Source organism: Quercus lobata, chromosome 11 (genome assembly GCF_001633185.2).
Source record: "Quercus lobata isolate SW786 chromosome 11, ValleyOak3.0 Primary Assembly, whole genome shotgun sequence".
NCBI lineage: Eukaryota > Viridiplantae > Streptophyta > Magnoliopsida > Fagales > Fagaceae > Quercus > Quercus lobata.
The window spans coordinates 16,500,979-16,521,509 of NC_044914.1; the positions used below are offsets into that span (position 1 = coordinate 16,500,979).

General features: G+C 39.0%; 1 protein-coding gene across 1 annotated transcript; it reads left to right on the plus strand.

Moving 5' to 3' along the window:
* Positions 1 to 9,992: 9,992 nt before the first annotated feature.
* Positions 9,993 to 17,993, plus strand: LOC115968963 (proteasome subunit alpha type-5). Its single transcript, XM_031088508.1, has 10 exons — positions 9,993 to 10,084; positions 10,417 to 10,459; positions 10,570 to 10,651; positions 11,617 to 11,697; positions 12,843 to 12,956; positions 13,035 to 13,136; positions 14,855 to 14,913; positions 17,206 to 17,308; positions 17,437 to 17,502; positions 17,605 to 17,993. The coding sequence occupies exons 2-10, from the start codon at positions 10,446 to 10,448 to the stop codon at positions 17,695 to 17,697; spliced, it is 714 nt and encodes a 237-aa protein (XP_030944368.1). The 5' UTR covers positions 9,993 to 10,084; positions 10,417 to 10,445; the 3' UTR covers positions 17,698 to 17,993.
* Positions 17,994 to 20,531: the final 2,538 nt, after the last annotated feature.

A 20,531-nucleotide genomic window follows, 5' to 3' on the forward strand; every position in this document is an offset into this window, starting at 1 on the left:
TATGTGTGGGGCCCAAATGATTTATGGGCCAGGCCCATCTACCCGGGGAGAATCCGAAGGCCCAAGCCGAGGAGGGCTACGGCCCAAGCTCGACAAAATAGCCTATGGATACCGCCGAGGACAGCTCAGTCCTCGGCAGACCCAAAGTCCCCCCCCTGAAAGAAGGGTAAAAACGGTATAGGACTGAAACTAGGAAGAAAGATCTAAAATATCCAGGGAAAGCTGCCCTTACTGCCATTCAATGCTCTGAACCTGACAGAGCCGCATTCTTTGGCTTTTACAACCACCCCCAACGACTTTGAATATGGGCTGATGGGACAAGTATCAATCCTGGAAAGGTTGACCCTATACGTGGACGAAGGACAATGAACGCAGGCAAATATAAAAGGAAAAATAAGTAACTTAAAAAGGGGGTTGGGAAAAATGGCCAAAAACCAGAGCCTCCCAGCCCACCTCCAGGAGAAAGACTCCAGAGGTGAAGGAAAACTTAAACTCGCACGAACACCGCGAAAAACCCACCGCCTGTCAACCAAGGCCTAGCCTTTCAAACCCACGCTCTACAAATGATATTGTTAGGGGCCTTTTTATGTGCGAACCCGACACTGTTACGGTCCGCCACGAATCGCGTCCTTACAATTGGCGCCGTCTGTGGGAAGGCTTGTGTGTTGGTATAGGATGTGGGTCGATAGAGTTTCTTCGTTATTTCTAACCGTTGGTTATAGAGTTCTAGTATAAAGTTCTGCTAGGGGCTACGTTTCTTGACTAGGGGCTTGGCTGAGGAGCTAACTCCCTTAAAGCCAAGGTCTCCCGTAAAGAGCAAACTAGGCACTTGATAGCGTTAATCGTATGGATAAACTCTAGGGGCTTGGTTGAGGAGCTAACTCCCCTAAAGCCAAGATCCCACACGAAGAGAAAACTAGGTTTTGGACAGAATCAGGGCATTGTATGGTCCACGGACTCAAGCCTATGGGGAAACCAACTACCTGGATGAGGAAAACTAGGTTTTGGACAGAACCAGGGCATTGTATGGTCCACGGACTCAAGCCTATGGGGAAACCAACTACCTGGATGAGGAAAACTAGGTTTTGGACAGAACCAGGGCATTGTATGGTCCACGACTCAAGCCTATGGGGAAACCAACTACCTGGATGAGGAAAACTAGGTTTTGGACAGAACCAGGGCATGGTGGTCCACGGACCAAGCCTATGGGGAAACCAACTACCTGGATGATGGAAAACTAGGTTTTGGACAGAACCAGGGCATTGTATGGTCCACGACTCAAGCCTATGGGGAAACCAACTACCTGCATGAGGAAAACTAGGTTTTGGACAGAACTAGGGCATTGTATGGTCCACGGACTCAAGCCTATGGGAAACCAACTACCTGGATGAGGAAAACTAGGTTTTGGACAGAACCAGGCATTGTACCTCGGACTCAAGCCATGGGGAAACCAACTACCTGGATGAGAAAAACTAGGTTTTGGACAGAACCAGGGCATTGCATGTCCTCGGACTCAAGCCTATGGGGAAACCAACTACCTGGATGAGGAAAACTAGGTTGGAAGACAGAACCAGGGCATTGTAAAGTCCTCGGACTCAAGCCTATGGGGAAACCAACTACCTGGATGATGGAAAACTAGGTTTTGGACAGAACCAGGGCATTGTATGGTCCACGGACTCAAGCCTATGGGAAACAACTACCTGGATGAGGAAAACTAGGTTTGGACAGAACCAGGGCATTGTTGGTCCACGGACTCAAGGCCTATGGGAAACCAACTACCTGGATGGAAAACTAGGTTGGACAGAACCAGGGCATTGTAAGTCCTCGGACTCAAGCCTATGGGGAAACCAACTACCTGGATGATGGAAAACTAGGTTTTGGACAGAACCAGGGCATTGCAAAGTCCTCGGACTCAAGCCTGTGGGGAAACCAACTACCTGGATGAGAGAAAACTAGGTTTTGGACAGAACCAGGGCATTGTATGGTCCACGGACTCAAGCCTATAGGGAAACCAACTACCTGGATGAGGAAAACTAGGTTTTGGACAGAACCAAGGCATTGCATAGTCCACGGACTCAAGCCTATGGGGAAACCAACTACCTGGATGAGGAAAACTAGGTTTTGGACAGAACCAAGGCATTGCATAGTCCTCGGACTCAAGCCTATGGGGAAACCAACTACCTGGATGAGGAACCAACTATAAAAAAAAAAAAAATGGCACATAAACCTCAAAATCCATCCGAAAAGAACTCCGCGTTGACGGATGGGTTAATACCTTGATTGCGCGGATTCCTCGGTCTACCCTCTGATCCCCAGTATCAAAGGGGTTGATGCGATACGGCGCAACGTATTACCCAAAAGCACAACCAAAGTCCCTCGCTACTCGGCTACCCTCTCGGACGAATTACTTAGAGTTTATCGCTCTCGGACATCGCTCTAGCATGCATCGCGCAGCGCTCAGCGGTTATCCCGGTTAGTTCCAAGAGTTTGATTTATTGATGATTAACCTTGTTATACTTGATAATACTTGTGAGTTTAAACCAATAGGAATCTGTGTTAAAGCATTTTTCTGCCCGGAGTATCATTAAGGGCAAGCTTATATTTAATATTCATGCATAAAGTAGTTGTTACGGAGAAGAAAGATATGTATAGAGAAATAGACACATATTTTATTAAGACAAAGGAACAGTACAGTGTACAATGAAAAGCTGAAACAAAGCCTACATTGAAGCTAACTACGTATGTAACGAAAAATACAAGAGAGTGAAGATAAAGCCGAGGAGGTAGCACAGAGGAGAAGTTGGCTACTGCCTCGAGACCTTATTCCTCCTCAATGCCTTTGCACGCCCATAACTCAGGCAGCAAAAGAACCCAACTCGGGGCCTGCACCGGTGGAGAAAAGGTGCAGGGAACCTGACCTCAGGCTAACACCATCTACAGAAAGGGTGCAGGGAGCCGGAAGTTGGGGAGCCCCCGCAAAAATTTGCCTGCCACAGGGCAGACGGCGCTGATCGCGGAAATTCCTTTTTCTGACCTACCAAAAATCTGGCATGACCAGAACCTGCTTTGGATTTTGACTAAAAGAAAGAGGAATACCATCTTCCTCCTGTCAAGACGGAGGACTGGCTTGAATCTGTGCCATCCTTGTCCGTACCATATTACCTTGAGGATTCGGTGCCTTTGGAGCGTGCGGAGACCTTTCATCCCCATCCGCGCCTCAAACATCTTGCTTTGAGGCAGTGGCACTAGAAAGAGAGATCGCGGATATGGAAGAAATATGGTTCTGAAGGGAACAGGAGAGGTCATGTGCAAGTGAAGTGATCCTCTATCCCATTTATACCCAGAAGTAAACCGGTGGCATTTAATTCACGCAGCGTCCCAAGGAACGCTACAGACAAAACGTCTCTGGCTCGATTTCCAACGTCGTCTGCAACCCTGAGGCTAAAGGAGTCTCGAGAAGGCGCACCTCGAACACTGGGACGCCAAAAAGTACCGCGTGATCAAAGACTACGGAAATACCTCTTAATTTGCGGGCCCAGTAAATTCGCGGCCCAGGCCCGTTCAGCATAGGAGCCCAGGGACAGAACCAAGGCCTTGCATGGTCCTTGGACCCAAGCCTATGGGAAAACCAAGTACAAAAAATTATAATTATTACAAGTTTTGGACAGAACCAAGGCCTTGCATGGTCCTCGGACTCAAGCCTATGGGGAAACCAAGTACATAAAAAAATTACAAGTTTTGGACAGAACCAAGGCCTTGCATGGTCCTCGGACTCAAGCCTATGGGGAAACCAAGTACATAAAAAAATTACAAGTTTTGGACAGAACCAAGGCCTTGCATGGTCTTCGGACCCAAGCCTATGGGAAAACCAAGTACAAAAAATTATAATTATTACAAGTTTTGGACAGAACCAAGGCCTTGTATGGTCCTCGGACCCAAGCCAATGGGGAAACCAAATACTTTGATAAGAAAAGGTTTGAATTTCGTAAAGATGGGTTACTTGATAAAAATGTCAGGTCACTTCATCCACGGCTTAAACACCATAAAAGGTTAAGGCCAATAAAGGTGTAAGGAAGGTGGTGGAACGCCCCAGCATTTAGTCGTATAAGAAGGCTGTTCATTTGGTGGGTGATATATCTTCAAATGGTTATTCCTCACACGGCATCAAACCTTCGTTTTTCTCCTCGGCTAGCATGGGGTAAGTATTACTTTTCACTGGTCGGCCTTATTGTGCCAAGCATTTCTATTAAAGTTATGGCGACATCTTTTTATTATCAAGTATTTTGGTCTTAGTCGTCATTGATTTAGATGCTATATTATGGTGCCGAGCAGCGTTTGTAAATTTAAAAAAAAGGGCATAGAGACAAAACATGCGAAATAAAATAACAACAATTTTTATTAATACGAAAAATTATTACAACGTACAAAGAGGGGCTCAAACGAGCCTATACAAAATGTGAACTGCCTAAGCAACAATTACATCCGTAGTACAGATAAGTAAACTGTCAGGCGTCTTTTAAACTCGTCTTCAAAGTCTCTCCAATCTCTGCCTCAATACTGCTCATATTACGATAAGAACCTTCTTTGGGAAAAAATGGCGGAGAAGGAAATAGTAAGGAAGAAATCAATGAAGAAGATGGAGGAGATGAATGAAGAAGATGGAGGACATGAGTAAAAAAGGAGGAGAAGAAGAGAGAAGAGATGAAAAGAAAGAAAAAGGAGCAAAAGAGGGAGAAGTGAAAGCACCAGGATGGATCTGGTGCTGGGAAGACTAAGAAAGGGAGACGGAGGATAGCACCAGTGAAGGAAGAGAGGAAGAAGTAGAGACACTTAGTCCCTGCCTCGATCCTGACTCCCAACACACTGGAGCCATACTAGGTATGCTCATAGGAGAGCGGTTGGTACTGATGATGGATGTTCTCGACTCAGTCACGCCGAAAGTTTGACGTGACAAGTCCCTGCTTCGAATTTTGACTGAAAGAAGGGTGAGGTTGATTTTGAGTCTTCGCCACCCCTGTCCCGATCGAGCCATAATGAGCTTTATTGGAACATGGCGTTTATGGGAGGGGTCTGGCTCCTGCATCACTCGTTGTTAAGGTAAAGTGTATCACGATTTAGTTTGTGAACCAATGGGAAAAATGAACCCTAGGGGAGGCCAAGTATTTCAAATCTCAGAAGGATGAAAAGGAATTCTTTACAAAAAACAATAATCTCCTCCTTTCCTTCTTATACAGAGGGTGGAGCGGGAGACATTTAATAGGTTCAGATCTCCAAAGGAATCTGCCAACACCAACATGCCGGTTCCGTTTCTCCACCCCATCAAAACAAACCGCCGAATTAAAGTAGTCTCGTAAATAGTGGTCATTAAAAGCGCGTCTTGGATACCCAAACGACAAGAACACGTCAAGCGCGAAATCAAAAAACTGTCTCATAGACCGGTGCATTTCTTGGACAGATGAAGAGCCGCCAGCATTATTAAAAGGCCAAATTGATTGGGCCATAGGAAGAGGTTCGGCATCACCAAAACCCCCCTTTCCAACCAAGAGGTTGGACAGCTGGGTTTTGAGGGGCTATTGTGGGGCCCAAATGATTTATGGGCCAGGCCCATCTACCCGGGGAGAATCCGAAGGCCCAAGCCGAGGAGGGCTACGGCCCAAGCTCAACAAAATAGCCTATGGATACCGCCGAGGACAGCTCAGTCCTCGGCAGACCCAAAGTCCCCCCCCTGAAAGAAGGGTAAAAACGGTATAGGACTGAAACTAAGAAGAAAGATCTAAAATATCCAGGGAAAGCTGCCCTTACTGCCATTCAATGTTCTGAACCTGACAGAGCCGCATTCTTTGGCTTTTACAACCACCCCCAACGACTTTGAATATGGGCTGATGGGACAAGTATCAATCCTAAAAAGGTTGACCCTATACGTGGACGAAGGACAATGAACGCAGGCAAATATAAAAGGAAAAATAAGTAACCTAAAAAGGGGGTTGGGAAAAATGGCCAAAAACCAGAGCCTCCCAGCCCACCTCCAGGAGAAAGACTCCAGGGGTGAAGGAAAACTTAAACTCGCACGAACACCGCGAAAAACCCACCGCCTGTCAACCAAGGCCTAGCCTTTCAAACCCACGCTCTACAAATGATATTGTTAGGGGCCTTTTTACGTGCGAACCCGACACTGTTATGGTCCGCCACGAATCGCATCACCAAAACCCCCCTTTCCAACCAAGAGGTTGGACAGCTGGGTTTTAAAGGGCTATTGTGGGGCCCAAATGATTTATGGGCCAGGCCCATCTACCCGGGGAGAATCCGAAGGCCCAAGCCGAGGAGGGCTACGGCCCAAGCTTGACAAAATAGCCTATGGATACCGCCGAGGACAGCTCAGTCCTCGGCAGACCCAAAGTCCCCCCCCTGAAAGAAGGGTAAAAACGGTATAGGACTGAAACTAGGAAGAAAGATCTAAAATATCCAGGGAAAACTGCCCTTACTGCCATTCAATGCTCTGAACCTGACAGAGCCGCATTCTTTGGCTTTTACAACCACCCCCAACGACTTTGAATATGGGCTGATGGGACAAGTATCAATCCTGGAAAGGTTGACCCTATACGTGGACGAAGGACAATGAACGCAGGCAAATATAAAAGGAAAAATAAGTAACCTAAAAAGGGGGTTGGGAAAAATGGCCAAAAACCAGAGCCTCTCAGCCCACCTCCAGGAGAAAGACTCCAGGGGTGAAGGAAAACTTAAACTCGCACGAACACCGCGAAAACCCGCCGCCTGTCAACCAAGGCCTAGCCTTTCAAACCCACGCTCTACAAATGATATTGTTAGGGGCCTTTTTACGTGCGAACCCGACACTGTTACGGTCCGCCACGAATCGCGTCCTTACAGTATGGAATATGGATAACTCTTATTTAATATATATCTGAATTTTTAGCACCTTTTCATTTTAATAGATACCTTTTCATTTTAGTTAATAGGCACTTTTTTATATATCCAATATGAAAGTAATGACCTTTCAATAGATACTTTTTAGTATATCAAATTTGAAGGGTTATGACATTTTAATAGGGACCTTTTGGCATATATATTACAACATATATTATATATACCTGTATATACAACACAAACTAAACTAGAGACGCAACATTTTGTCTCTTATTCATTCCCACAAAAAACTAATAAATAAAACGACATTTATTTCTTCTACCTAACTAATAAAATTTTGTGTTATTTCTTTCAATATCATTTTTTTTTTTTAAATTTCTTGCAATTTTGCTTACTACTCCAACTCAAAAATAATCATTTTTTTTTCCCAAAAACTCATTTAGTAATTATTCCTGTGCATCGCACGGGTGAGCGACTAGTCTATATATATATTAATAGGTAAAATTTAGAGAAAATCCAATTAGATTATACAATTGAAATCCAATTTTGAGCCATGTGTCCTAAGTTATTTATTTTTAGAGAGAGTTTTATTTCTTAATTTTGGAGTCAAATGTTGGACTACATCATAAATATCCATTAAAGTGAGTTACTGCGTACAAAAACCAAAGAGTCTAAAATTAATGAACATAATTTTTTTTTTTTAAATTTTAAAAATGGACAATTTACATTTTTTACCTAATAATATTCTTACAAGATTTTTTAAAGAGTTAAAAAAAATATATGGCAATGACTATTAATAATATTTAAATTATATTTGTAAAAATTATACTATGCATCTTAATTATATTCATGCATATGCATGAGGTTATAAACTAGTATATATTAATAGCCAAAACTTAGAGAAAATCCAATTATATTTTAATTGGATTCTCAATTTTGAGCTACGTGTCACATTTAATTTTTAATTTTGTGCAAAGTGAATTATTGAGTGTAACAATCAAAGAGTCCAAATCCAATTATATTCTAAATTGGATTTTAAATAGTCTAATTTTTTGCCATGTGTCCATCTAAATTTTAAATTTTTGTGGCAAGTGAATTATTGAGTGTAAAAATCGAAAAATCTAAAATTAATTATATATATATAGGCAAAACTACAATGTTTGTCCCTCAAGTTTACCCTCGGAGTATAATTGGTCCCTTAAGTTTCAACTGAGCATAGTTAGTTTTTCAAGTTTAAAAAATGAGTTGTATTAGTTCTTTTACTAATTGCCGTTAGTGTTATTACTTACATGGATAACGGAACAATGACTTGACATTTATCATAAGATATCATAAGATAATATCTGGAGACTTTTATGTCATAGGCTTTAATCCCATTTCCCTTGATGAACACACAGTTTACTTGCTCTCTACTCAAATAATTGATCACGGATCCGTTTTATAGTCTATAGGTACTTCCATTTGAGAGCAACTGCCTCATGGCATTATGTCTCTAACTAATATGTCAAGACCTACCATAATTTTGTGCACTACCAAAACAATAATTGGTAATCAAACATTTAGAAAAAGGTGGCATGTTTCTCATGACATTGCTTTGTAGCTTGAACAAAGCCCCCCTTTAACAAGCCTACACATGAGTCTTGGTCCTATCACTTTCTTTTTATGAAGACATCCCTACTGAACTATGTCTATTTCTCTCTCTCTTTGACTTAAGTGCTAATGCACAAAAGATTTTATCTCTTTGAGAGTTTCTCAAAAGTTGTTTTTCATGAATAAGAGACTATAAATATATATGTTATTAAACAAACACATTGTTTCAGAAATAATTGCTATATATATATTTATTGACTCAAAAAATAAAATATTATTATTATTATTTAGATAAGAGGGCACAATTCATACATGCCTAAAACCAACCTATTAGCATATAAACTCATATTCTCTATCATTATCTATGTGTTATTGATTACAAAGAAACCATACTGGCACTGTTATAGGTTCAACACCATTCGTCTCTATAGCCGTCTCTCCCTTATATAAGCGAAGTCACTCCTAAGTCCTAGTACAAGTCAGACAAGCCTCCTTTTATAATCACAGTTGCTGACTTAAGTCTCTTCTTTACAAGACCAAAAGTGAAGTGGCCCAAATACAAACTCCTTGTTTGTGTTTCGGTGAAGTAATTGGAAGGCCCACAACAAATGTTCAATTAATGCTATGTATGGAAGTTTGGAGGGAGAGAGAGTAGAGGGGAAGGGAGTAGTGGGGAGAAGAGTAGAAGGGAACGGTTATCCTTTACCTTGTTTGAATGTTTTTGAAATTAAGTAAAAAGAATGGGAATAATTAGCATTTTCATAATTTGTAATTTTGTTAATATGGTAAAGCTAAATTTGGTAATTTATTTGGTCAAGTATTTCTATACTTTACTCTCCCTCCAAATCTCTTCAATTTAGGGGAATTAAAAATGAAATGTTAGAAGTAGTTAAAACCCCTTAAATCTCTCCCCTTTTCCCTTAGAAAACATCCAAACAAGGGGGTTTAACTTACTCTCCTTCCCTCTACTCTACTTTCCTCTACTCCCCATCCATCCAAACAAGCTATAAGAGTTAGACCACAAGCCACTTGTACAACTCTTATGAATCCCATGAAATTTATTTCAATTCTTTTTTCTTTTTGGTTCTCTTTTTTGTTCTTTGCTTCATTGGATCTCTTCAAGGTTTGGCTTGACTTTGGGCCCATCTTGTAACATTGAACTTCCACGTGAATTGGTTCTTCAATGATTTTTCTATTTTTACTCTTCCACAAATTCCTATTAGTATTTAAAGCCTTTATCACCTATAAAAAAAAGATTATTTATAATCAATCACAAAATAGCATAAGAGTAAGGCTAAACATACAAATATGAGAATATTTTATAGTCTATATTTCATACACATCATGTCTGAAAAACCGATCCAAAGTCAATGATTTGTGTTTTTAGGAAACTAACGACTTGGGCCTCTCATATAGGTCCTTGAAAATATTGAAGCAAGTTTACGAATTGGTCCAATTTGAACGAAGCAGATCCTGGCCCAGCCCATGAAAAAAGAAGCCTTCTTCCCCAACAAGAAAACTTTGAGACCTTTATTATACTTCTTCGTTTTCAATCAGAGTAAAGCTCTCTCACTCTCTCTCTCACACGCAAACACACCATTCAGTCAAACCGGTAAATCTCTCTCTCTCTCTCTTTCTCTCTCTCTGGTTTCTCTGATTCAATTTGATTCTTCTTTGATTCACTCTTCGCTGTTCTAAGATTATCAAAACCCTCGCTCTTCGATTGGTGTGAAAAACCCCCATTGCCTGAGCTAAAAGCTTGCATTTGAGAGATCCATTACTCTCTCACTCTCTCTCTGCTTCTATACTCGTTTTTCATTTTCAGTTTCTAACAATTTCAGTCTGAGAAAATCAATATGTTTGTTTTCACATATATTTGCTTGTGTAATTAGCGAAAATTTTGTTAATGAAACTGATCTAGGGTTTATGTTCTGCAAATTCTAGGGTTTTTTGTTAATCGAATCGAATCGAAAATGTTTCTCACAAGGTGAGCTACAATGTTGTTTTTAATTATTATTTATTTTGCTTAATGTAGATATTATTAGTTTGATATTAATTTTTTTTTTTGAAAATCTTTTGGTTTTGGTGTTTGTGAAGGACTGAGTATGACAGAGGAGTGAACACATTTTCTCCAGAAGGGAGGTTGTTTCAGGTGGAATATGCCATTGAGGCAATCAAGGTAATCCCTTTTCTCTCTTACACTCTGTTTGTTTCCTTGGAATGTCTTTTTCTCTCTGAGAAAATGAAGTTATTAGAAAGATATATCTTTGTATACTTTTTCTTTTGGGGATCCATAAAGAGTAGGATTTGGTGGTCTCACAAAATTTTGGGTAAATTACATGGAACCTGCTATAGAGGAAGTTTAAAAGTAACAAATTAAACTTTAACCCAGTTAAGTTTAATGGGTTTGAAGCAATTAGCCCTTATTTATAAAGTAACCCACTTCCTATATAGGGGATTGAGGTGAGAAATGGCTTGATGAACTGTTCCGTTTGCTACGCGCTGGCCCTGTTCACTGGGCTGAGGACTGAATTTGTTACTTTTTAAAGTTTCAGGTTTAGTTTGTTACTTTTGAAACTATAAGAATTAGTTTGTTACAATTTAAAACTTCAAGGTTTCATTTGTTACTTTTGAAATTTTCGGGCTTAATTTCACTTTTACATAGGCTCACTACTGACATCACTTTTATTACCACCAATCACAACATGCCAACTTAGCAGTTGTGGAAAATGTTGTGTTGCTAGACGTATTGTTTAAAATTCAACTATCCATTAACTACATGTCATGTAAAAAAAAGAGAGAGAGAACAAAAGAAAGCAATATAGAAAGCAAATGTTCACATTGAGTTTTATGGAGAGCTATTTAGTAGCAGTTATGACAGCAAGGTCTTGTTGATTTTGGTCTATTTATAATTAAAATTTTGATATAATTGGCATGATTTTGAAAGTTGAGGGACTAAAGTGATACAATTAATAGTTAAAGGACCAGATTGAACTTTCACAATAGGAGGACCAAATTAGTATTTTAACGGTTTTAATCTTGATTGTATCTTCTTTTTGATAATTTCAATTATCTTCTTATTTTGTGGTCAGGCGTAGTGTATTCTGATTGCAAATGTAATTTTGGGTTTTGGTTTAATTACAGCTGGGATCAACTGCAATTGGGTTGAAGACAAAGGAAGGAGTTGTGCTTGCAGTTGAGAAACGTATCACTTCCCCGCTACTGGTTAGCCTTTTATACTTTGTGACCTCTGTGTGTTTGTTGTTATTTTAACATGTTTATAGCTCTAATAGTTCAGCTTAATAGTCCCAACCAGTTTAGAATGTTTCTGATGGGAGAATTTCTAAGAAATTTACATTTGTTTTGGGCAAGTATTTTGGTCTGTAACTATTCTATGGTTTAGTCAAGAGTCTGGATTCTGGAAATTCTAGACCAAGTAAAAGCCCTCTGCCCAACAGAGTATTTATATAACTCTAGATCCATTCCTTAGATGTATGATTTTGTATGCAAAGCAGACTCCTTAAAGAGTGCAGCTCATAAGATAAAAGGGTGTTATACTGTTATAGCCTCTCTGCATTTGTATAATTTATAAATATGTAGAAGGTCTTGATTTGATTCTTTTAGACAACATCTATTGTAAGCAAAGATAGATTGGCGTGTTTATAAAGACATCTGCCATCTTGTGTGGAGGCTTTGGTCCACAGATCAGAATCCATTTAGGTGAAGCTGGTTCATGAACCTCTCTTGATTTAGGAGTTTCCTTTTCTGTTCATGGCACCATTGTGCCAAAGCAAGAGGCAATCTGTATAATTTAGGGTCTTCATTGTAATTTTTTATTTTTATTTGAATTATGGACATCTCTGATGGAAACACTAGGAGTGCTCGTTGAGCTACATGACTCTTGGTGGGTGAACATTATAATTTATATGCATGTTCTGATCTATTGAAGGTAATAAGTTATAAATTTACTATCACATTTGTGTTATTTAGGTGTGGTGAGGTATACACACACAAACGCACGTTTGTTTCAAGCAGATAGAATAAAACTGTATTCTTTAGGTGGTGAAAATATCATGAATACACTATTGTGTATATGTTGATGCTAGTAAGGAACTTGCGTGAATTTTACATGACAATCATGACTCATGGTTGACATTAGGATCAATAGAACTTTCAATCAGATTTCAATAGGATACTCTCTTCAAAATTGTATTCCAACCAAACCACCAGTTCATTTGAAAACTAAGGGTGGTTCTATCTGAATTTTGATGTGAGGATTCTTCTCTTGTTGATGTCACCACACTTGTTGACATTTGAAGTATAGTGGATTTGCTTTGTTGAGACCTCTTTTCTTTATATTTATTTTTCAGGAACCCAGCAGTGTGGAGAAAATCATGGAAATAGATGAGCATTTGGGCTGCGCCATGAGTGGACTAATTGCTGATGCTCGAACGCTAGTTGAGCATGCGCGCGTTGAGACTCAGGTATGGTCTTTGTTATCAATGTGCTAGTGGAAAATAAAATCTCTATGTTAATAATATATTTCAATTCATCTTTTTCAGAACCATAGGTTCTCCTATGGTGAGCCAATGACTGTGGAGTCTACAACACAAGCTCTTTGTGATCTGGCCCTACGATTCGGTGAAGGTGATGAAGAATCGATGGTAATAACCACTTAAGCTTGCAATTCTTATGGTAACAACACAGACACACAGACACACACTTGTTAATGATGTTATTAGTGAAATATGTAATGCCAAAGAAAAGAAAACACCAATGAATACAGTTTTGAGTGGTGGGATCTGGTCAAAAGACTGCCTGGCACATTGCAATTTGGTTTTCTAGTTGCAACTGTAATCTATATGTAACCCCCCTCAACTCCCTTTGCTTTTATTATACATTGTTAAATCTTGAACTGAAGTGTATATCTCAGCCAATGGTGTAAGTCATGCGTTGTTTTCTAAAATTTCTACCTTATCTTTTTCCCTCTCATTCGTTAAGGTATTTCCCTTTTTTCTTTGTCTCTTCAATGCAAATGACATTTTGAGATGTTCTAGTAGCTAAATTTTGTTTGTAACACATTCTACAGTCCTTTTGTTTGCTGCCAGCTTTTCTGTCCTTGTGATGGTTCTGATTGTGTTAGATTGTTTTGTTTAATTGGTTAGGTGCAACTTTATAAAACTTCACTTTTTTCTTGGTACAAAACTCGTTAGAAAAACTTTTTTCTAGGTATAGTTAGTACTTTTATGAAAGTCATTTTTTTAAAAACAAAATGAGCCAATGAAAATAAGCTCATCCAAACACAGTCTTATGTCTATTCGAATCACATATTGCCTTCTCTGCGGTTTATTTATTTTTTATTTTATTTTATTTTTCTATATTTTTAGAGGTTGTTGAATGATAGTAAAATGAGAGAAATTTGTTTTTAAAATCTTTGGTTGTTTGATTTTTATTTCAAACTTTTTTATATTTAATTTTTATGATAATCTGCCTAAAATACATACAAATTTTTGAAGGATATCTTTATTTTTTCCCTTTGGTTTGAGAGGGGAAGGTCCTCTTGATGGGTGATTATGGCTGAATAATACCATAAATAACAAAGAAAAACGTTGTCGTGGAGTTGAATCCAACATCTTTGGTTCAACTGGTTGTGTCTTTTGACCAATAAGTAGTCATTGGAAAGTTTATTGGCTTTCCTCTGCAATTAATCTATCTTTTTCTTCTAGGCATGGTCCGTTGTTAACTGAAAAGTAATATCAGATGCTTAACCCTGTGTTATGCTTCAGATCCTTTTGCAAGTGTCTATTTTTTAATCTAAGACTGCATCAAAATGCAAAGCGTATTGTGTTGGCCCTACAAATCTTTCAATAGAAGAAAAGGTGATTGTGCAATCTTATTATATCCCCATATCCAGTTTGTTAGTGTTTGGAACTTTATTTCTTATCAAAACCAATTAGTATGTTGGTGTAGTTGCTTGTTTGGGATATGCCAGTGGTCTTTAGACAATTTGCATCTCCTCCTTCATAAACAGGGGGTGAAGGATGAGGTCATGAGTTCAATTCCGTATGTGTGTGTGAATTGTGTTTATGTAGCAGAACAAAATGTTGCATGTTCTTGCAGAAGTTCAAATTTCTTATTTACAGTGCTATAATTAATTTACACTTACTCACCTTCAAGTACTTTTTGTGATGGGATGCTGTGTTCTCTTTCATTTTATGAGAAGAGACAATATCATAATGTCTATAGCCTATGGGCGTTTGCATCTCTTGCAGTTAAAATATTCTTGCTTGTTTTTGGTTGGGTCCTCTTTGACAACCTGATATTATATTCTAGATCTTTCATTCTTTAATGCTTTCTGATGTATGTTATTCTTTTTGTGCAGTCTCGACCGTTTGGAGTTTCACTTCTCATTGCTGGCCATGATGAGAATGGGCCCAGCTTGTAAGTATTAGTTTGCTTACCATATTTACTAGCTATCTTTGGATTAATGTGATCCAACAAATGGTAAAATTAAATTTATTTTTTTATATATATGTCAGTTTGTTTTTAGGATTTGCTTAGCGTATTTTATCAGTATGCAGCTACTGATGCAAACAATGATTTGGTTGCTAATGACTCTTTGTTGCTTCAGAACATGATTGCTCATTATTAGAGTATTTCAAACTTATTAGGACTTCCTTGCTCCCTTGCAATAAACATGGGATTGCTAAACCTTTATTATTATTATTTTTTTAATGACATAGGAGAACTTCACTCAGATTAATAGTAGGGTAAATTACAATTTACCCCCTTGTGGTCTGGCTCAGTCTCAATTTAGTTCACAAACTTTCAATTGTTACATTTGACCCCCCAAAGTTTGGTCTAAAACTATGAAGCATGGGTGCGTTTCGGGACTCGGGTGCGGGTGTGGGACTCGGCAATTTTTGAAAAAGTAGGGTGCGGGTGTGGCGGGACTCGGCGATTAAAAAATTATTAAAAATATTTTTATTATATTTTCTATATATTTTTACTATTAAAATATTCTTAAAAAACACATTACTATGCCTTGATTCACAAAACAAAGAAAGAAGAAGGCAAGAAACACATTACTATGCCTCTGAGGTCAGAATTTCGGCTGTTCCGGCGAGCTTCAAGGCCAATTTCGACCTGTTTTGGCCGTATCGGTTGCTGGCCGATACGACCCGATGTAGCCAATACGGACCGATTCTGGCCGAATCAGCCCGATTCGGCGCGAATTGAGCCGAGTCAGCGTGAATTCGAGGAAAAAAAAAACTCAGATGCGGCACCGACGTGCGGGCAACCATGTCAGACTCGGGTGTGGCACCCTCCCAGCCGCTTCCATGCTTTCTAGGTCTAAAATGAAACTTTTAGGGTTCTGTCAAAATTAACATATTTTTACCTTTTTTGGACAGCAAATGACCCCTTTTGGTTTGACCCAATAACTATTTAGTCCCACAAGCTGTGCAATTAATAAATTTGACCCCAAAAGTTAGGATTAAAATGAAATTGTTACAGGGAATTTAGACAGAATCCTAATGGTTTCATTTTAGTACAAACCTGAGGCTTCAAATGTAACACTTGAAAGTTTGGGGGTCTAAATCAAACCATGAGGGGGTAAATTGTAATTATACCTATTTAATATTGACCAAAAACCTTTTTCAGACAGTTATTAATATATAATTTTATAACTTCAAAATTAATGTCAATATTATTTAATTTTTTTATTGACGACCTTGACATTTAATGTCAGCATTATAGTTATGACCAGCTGCAAAATTAATCTGGTATTTAACATAATTTAGTTTTTGCCTTGCTAGAAACCTAAAATACATATTTTGCCAATGCAATTTTATTGCATTATTTAAAAGTAATATCTTTATGCATACATTGTTAATTTATTTTACATGCTCCACTCAACCCAAATAGATTCCTCATTCAACTAAAAAAGACCCACATTCCAACTAATTACTGTTGGCTGTACTATTTATTTTAGGCTCCTCAATCCTATTTACAGTCATCTTTCTACCATCCTTTCTTCTTTATAACTTTAACGTTGTAATTTTGACCTCCCTCTTGTGACTTCCACATTAATGGTAATCATGCTCTGAGAAAATTTATAAAATTAGGCTTTAAGTGTGTGTTTGGCTATCAATTAAAAAGCCAGCTTATTTTACTATTCAGCTTATTTTTGCCACTATTCATGGGCCCTACTGCACTTTTTGGTACTATTCATAGGTTTCACTGTACTATTTCAGCTAATTTTTATATTTATTTACAGTACTTTCAGCAAAAAGTTATCAGTTTCAGCAAAATAAGCAGATCCAAAACAGACCCTAAATACTTTCATGCTCTCGTTCCCACTTCCCACATTACATGCTATAATGCGGCTTTTCCCACTTTTGGTTGGGGGAGTGGTGGGGGGGAGATAAGTGGATAACAGAACTACAACTGTTCTGAAAGCTAATAAATTCTCTCATTTACTTCTCAGCTTAGCTCCTTACCAACACATTCACTTAGTCAACATAAAACCATAAAGGCCATAGATTTCCATTTATAGTCTTTCCATTGGATGTAGATGTCACAATTACAGTAGTGCTGAGATGTGCATATTTGTAGGTAAAACTCCCCCCCCACCCCTCCAGTTTTAAGTGTTTAATTTCTTGATGCTTATTGTATGCGTATCATTCTGTTTTTATCGTTCTTTGACCGTGTAAGAAAACTAATGAAATGCAGATATTATACTGATCCATCTGGCACATTTTGGCAATGCAATGCCAAGGCTATTGGTTCAGGTTCAGAGGGTGCAGACAGCTCTCTGCAAGAGCAATACAACAAGGTATATTTTGTGTGTGTGTAGCACAAGCTCTCTGCAATACAAGTATTTCTTCTAGTGTTAATTTTTTATTTTTGCTACTGTAAACTTGAAAAATTGAAGGGATATATTATATATTCTATTATCTGCAGGACATCACTCTTCAAGAAGCTGAAACCATTGCTCTTTCCATTCTGAGGCAGGTTATGGAAGAAAAGGTAAGAGTTTCTTGGAATTGCTGATTCATTATGTTATGCATCATGTCTAACTTATCACATTTTCCTTTCATCACATTAATTAATCTATGTTGTTGAACCTAGGTGACACCCAATAACGTTGACATTGCAAAAGTGGCTCCAAATTACCATCTATATACCCCTGCAGAGGTGGAGGCGGTTATTGCTCGCCTATGAGTGCAAGTCCTCACATTGCAAATTTTAGATTTGTATCGCACTTATTGAAGATGAAATCCCTTGATGGATTGGTGACAAATGCTGTATCATTGCGAAAAACTAGAACAAAATGGAAGCATTTCATGGGAACTTGAATAGAATACTTTTGCAATTAAATCCTGCCTGCCTAATGTTGGTTGCAGTTAAATGCTTGGCTATCTGAACTTGTTGGTTTTTGATATACAGACTAGAGGAATCTCAAGATTATGATTGACTTTATTTTGTTCATGATATATTTCATTGGTAGATGCTTCGTACCTTGTTTTTGGGTTACTGAAAAAAATGTTAATGTTTTATGGCCATACATTTCTGTAATCTTTCATAAATCTGGGCTCCGTTTTAAATAGCTCAAAGATAAGAGCATGTGGTTCGTATTAGAGCATGTACATGCAAGAAGACTAGCAAATTTAGCAAAAATAAATATATAAAAGATGATTCTTGCAAACCAAGATTGTCGGGAGACCATATAAACTTGATCATTCTAGTACAGATTATAATAGAACAAGAAGACAATAGAAACTTGAACATAATGCTACAGATAGGAATAAAAACACTTTAGAAAAAATGGAAGATGCTTGCAAGCCACGATCACATGGTTATATGACTGATGTGCCTGAAGAGACCTGGACAAGAATTTTTAAATCAAATGAATCACAACACAGTTGAAGCTTTATCATAACTAACCGCGAATCCACACGTTGTGTGTGCTAATTATTTTAAGGTAGTTTTAATAATTTTTTTTTTTTTACAATTTAAACTAATTTAATAAAAAGTAATGTATTTCGTAATCATATTTTTATTTATTATAGAAACAATCATAAATCATAAATATAAATTTTGGTGTTACCAAAATAAAAACAATACAATTTTTCTCAAAAATTCAAAAGGCAAGTTATCGAAAATATTCATTTTTTAATAAAAGTTATTGTAAGGACACAATTCGTGACGGTCCCAAAATAGTATTGGGTTCGCACGTTGAGGGCCCAAACAATATATTTTGTAGAGCGTGGGTTTGAAAGGTTAGGCCTTGGTCATTGAACGGTAGTTAGTCGTGGTGTTTATACAGAGTTAAACTATGTTCGCTCGAGGAGTCTTTCTCCTCGATATGGTCTGGGAGGCTCTGGTTCTTGGCCTTTTTTCCCAGCCCCCTTTTTTGGCGCATAGGTCTTCACATTATATAGCCCTTCTTGGCTGATCCTGGCCCTCCACCTGTCGATCAGGCAGGTGCCTATTCAAGTACCTGTCCCATCAGCCGCCTCCCCTTACTTTTTGTTAGTTGCAATAACCGAAACCGCACTGTTCAGGCGTTTTTTCTCATTAATATGGTTAGGACGTTTGTGGACGCATTCAATGCGGAGGGGACGTATTTACCTTGAACCACCTCCACTCCGTATCCCCACGTGGGTCCCATTCTACTTGCCTCTTCTTTTGGGAGCCTTTTGGAGGTTGCTTTTGATGACATGTCACTCTTCCTTTCGAAGTCTTGGGATGCCAAGGACAGGGTCATCCTCGGCTGTGTCTCTAGGCTATTTGGTCTTTCCTTACTCGTCCTCGGCAACTACCCTTCTCAGCACGGGTCCTGGGCCCTAGTGGAAAGTGGGCCGAGTCGTAAGTTCTCTGGCCCCACAATAGCCCATCAAAATCCTGCTGTCCGGATCCTCGGCCGGATAGGAGGGTTTTGATGACATCAGGCCTCTGTCAAAACTTGTCAATCCTTGTCACCTATCAGTTCCCGAGACTCTTTGTCTGCCCGAGGCACGTTCCTGGAACCTTTGGAAGGCGAAATGTGTCCTTATTAAATGCGGGCGGCTCTGTGCTTCCCACAGACGGCGCCAATTGTAAGGACACAATTCGTGACGGCCCCAAAATAGTATTGAGTTCGCACGTTGAGGGCTCAAACAATATAATTTGTAGAGCGTGGGTTTGAAAGGTTAGGCTTTGGTCACCGAACGGTGGTTAGTCGTGGTGTTTATACAGAGTTAAACTATGTTCGCTCGAGGAGTCTTTCTCCTTGATACGGTTTAGGAGGCTCTGGTTCTTGGCCTTTTTTCCTAGCCCATTTTTTTGGCGCATAAGTCTTCACATTATATAACCCTTCTTGGCTGATCCTGGCCCTCCACCTGTTGATCAGGCAGGTGCCTATTCAAGTACCTGTCCCATCAGCCACCTCCCCTTACTTTTTGTTAGTTGTAATAACCGAAACCACACTGTTCAGACGTCTCTTCTCATTAATATGGTTAGGACGTTTGTGGACGCATTCAATGCGGAGGTGACGTATTTACCTTGAACCACCTCCACTTCGTACCCCCACGTGGGTCCCATTCTACTTGCCTCTTCTTCTGGGAGCCTTTTGGAGGCTGCCTTTGATGACATGTCACTCTTCCCTTCGAAGTCTTGGGATGCCGAGGACAGGGTCATCATTGGCTGCGTCTCTAGGCTATTTGGTCTTTCCTTACTCGTCCTCGGTAACTACTCTCCTTGGCACGGGCCCTGGACCCTAGTGGAAAGTGGGCCGGGTCGTAAGTTCTCTAGCCCCACAGTTATTTATAACATTTTGTGAATCATTAAAAAGAATATTAAATTTGGAAATTATTCTTTTAGTTTTAAACAAACATTCTCAAACCTTATTTTTTTTGGCTACAATCCAAAACACCGAAAAATGTAACTAAGAAAATTAATAAAATTTAACAATGATTAATTGGACCAATTAGGAAAACAATTTGTTGTAATTTCATCCACCCAAAACATATTATCAAATAAACAATTATTAGCAAAATCTAAGAATTAAATTTCTA

Excerpts from the sequence above, each read along its gene's own strand:
- LOC115968963 (XM_031088508.1), top strand. Across the intron at positions 12,957-13,034 it reads ATGCGCGCGTTGAGACTCAG|AACCATAGGTTCTCCTATGG; the intron begins GTATGGTCTTTG and ends CATCTTTTTCAG. Across the intron at positions 17,309-17,436 it reads TGCAAGAGCAATACAACAAG|GACATCACTCTTCAAGAAGC; the intron begins GTATATTTTGTG and ends TATTATCTGCAG.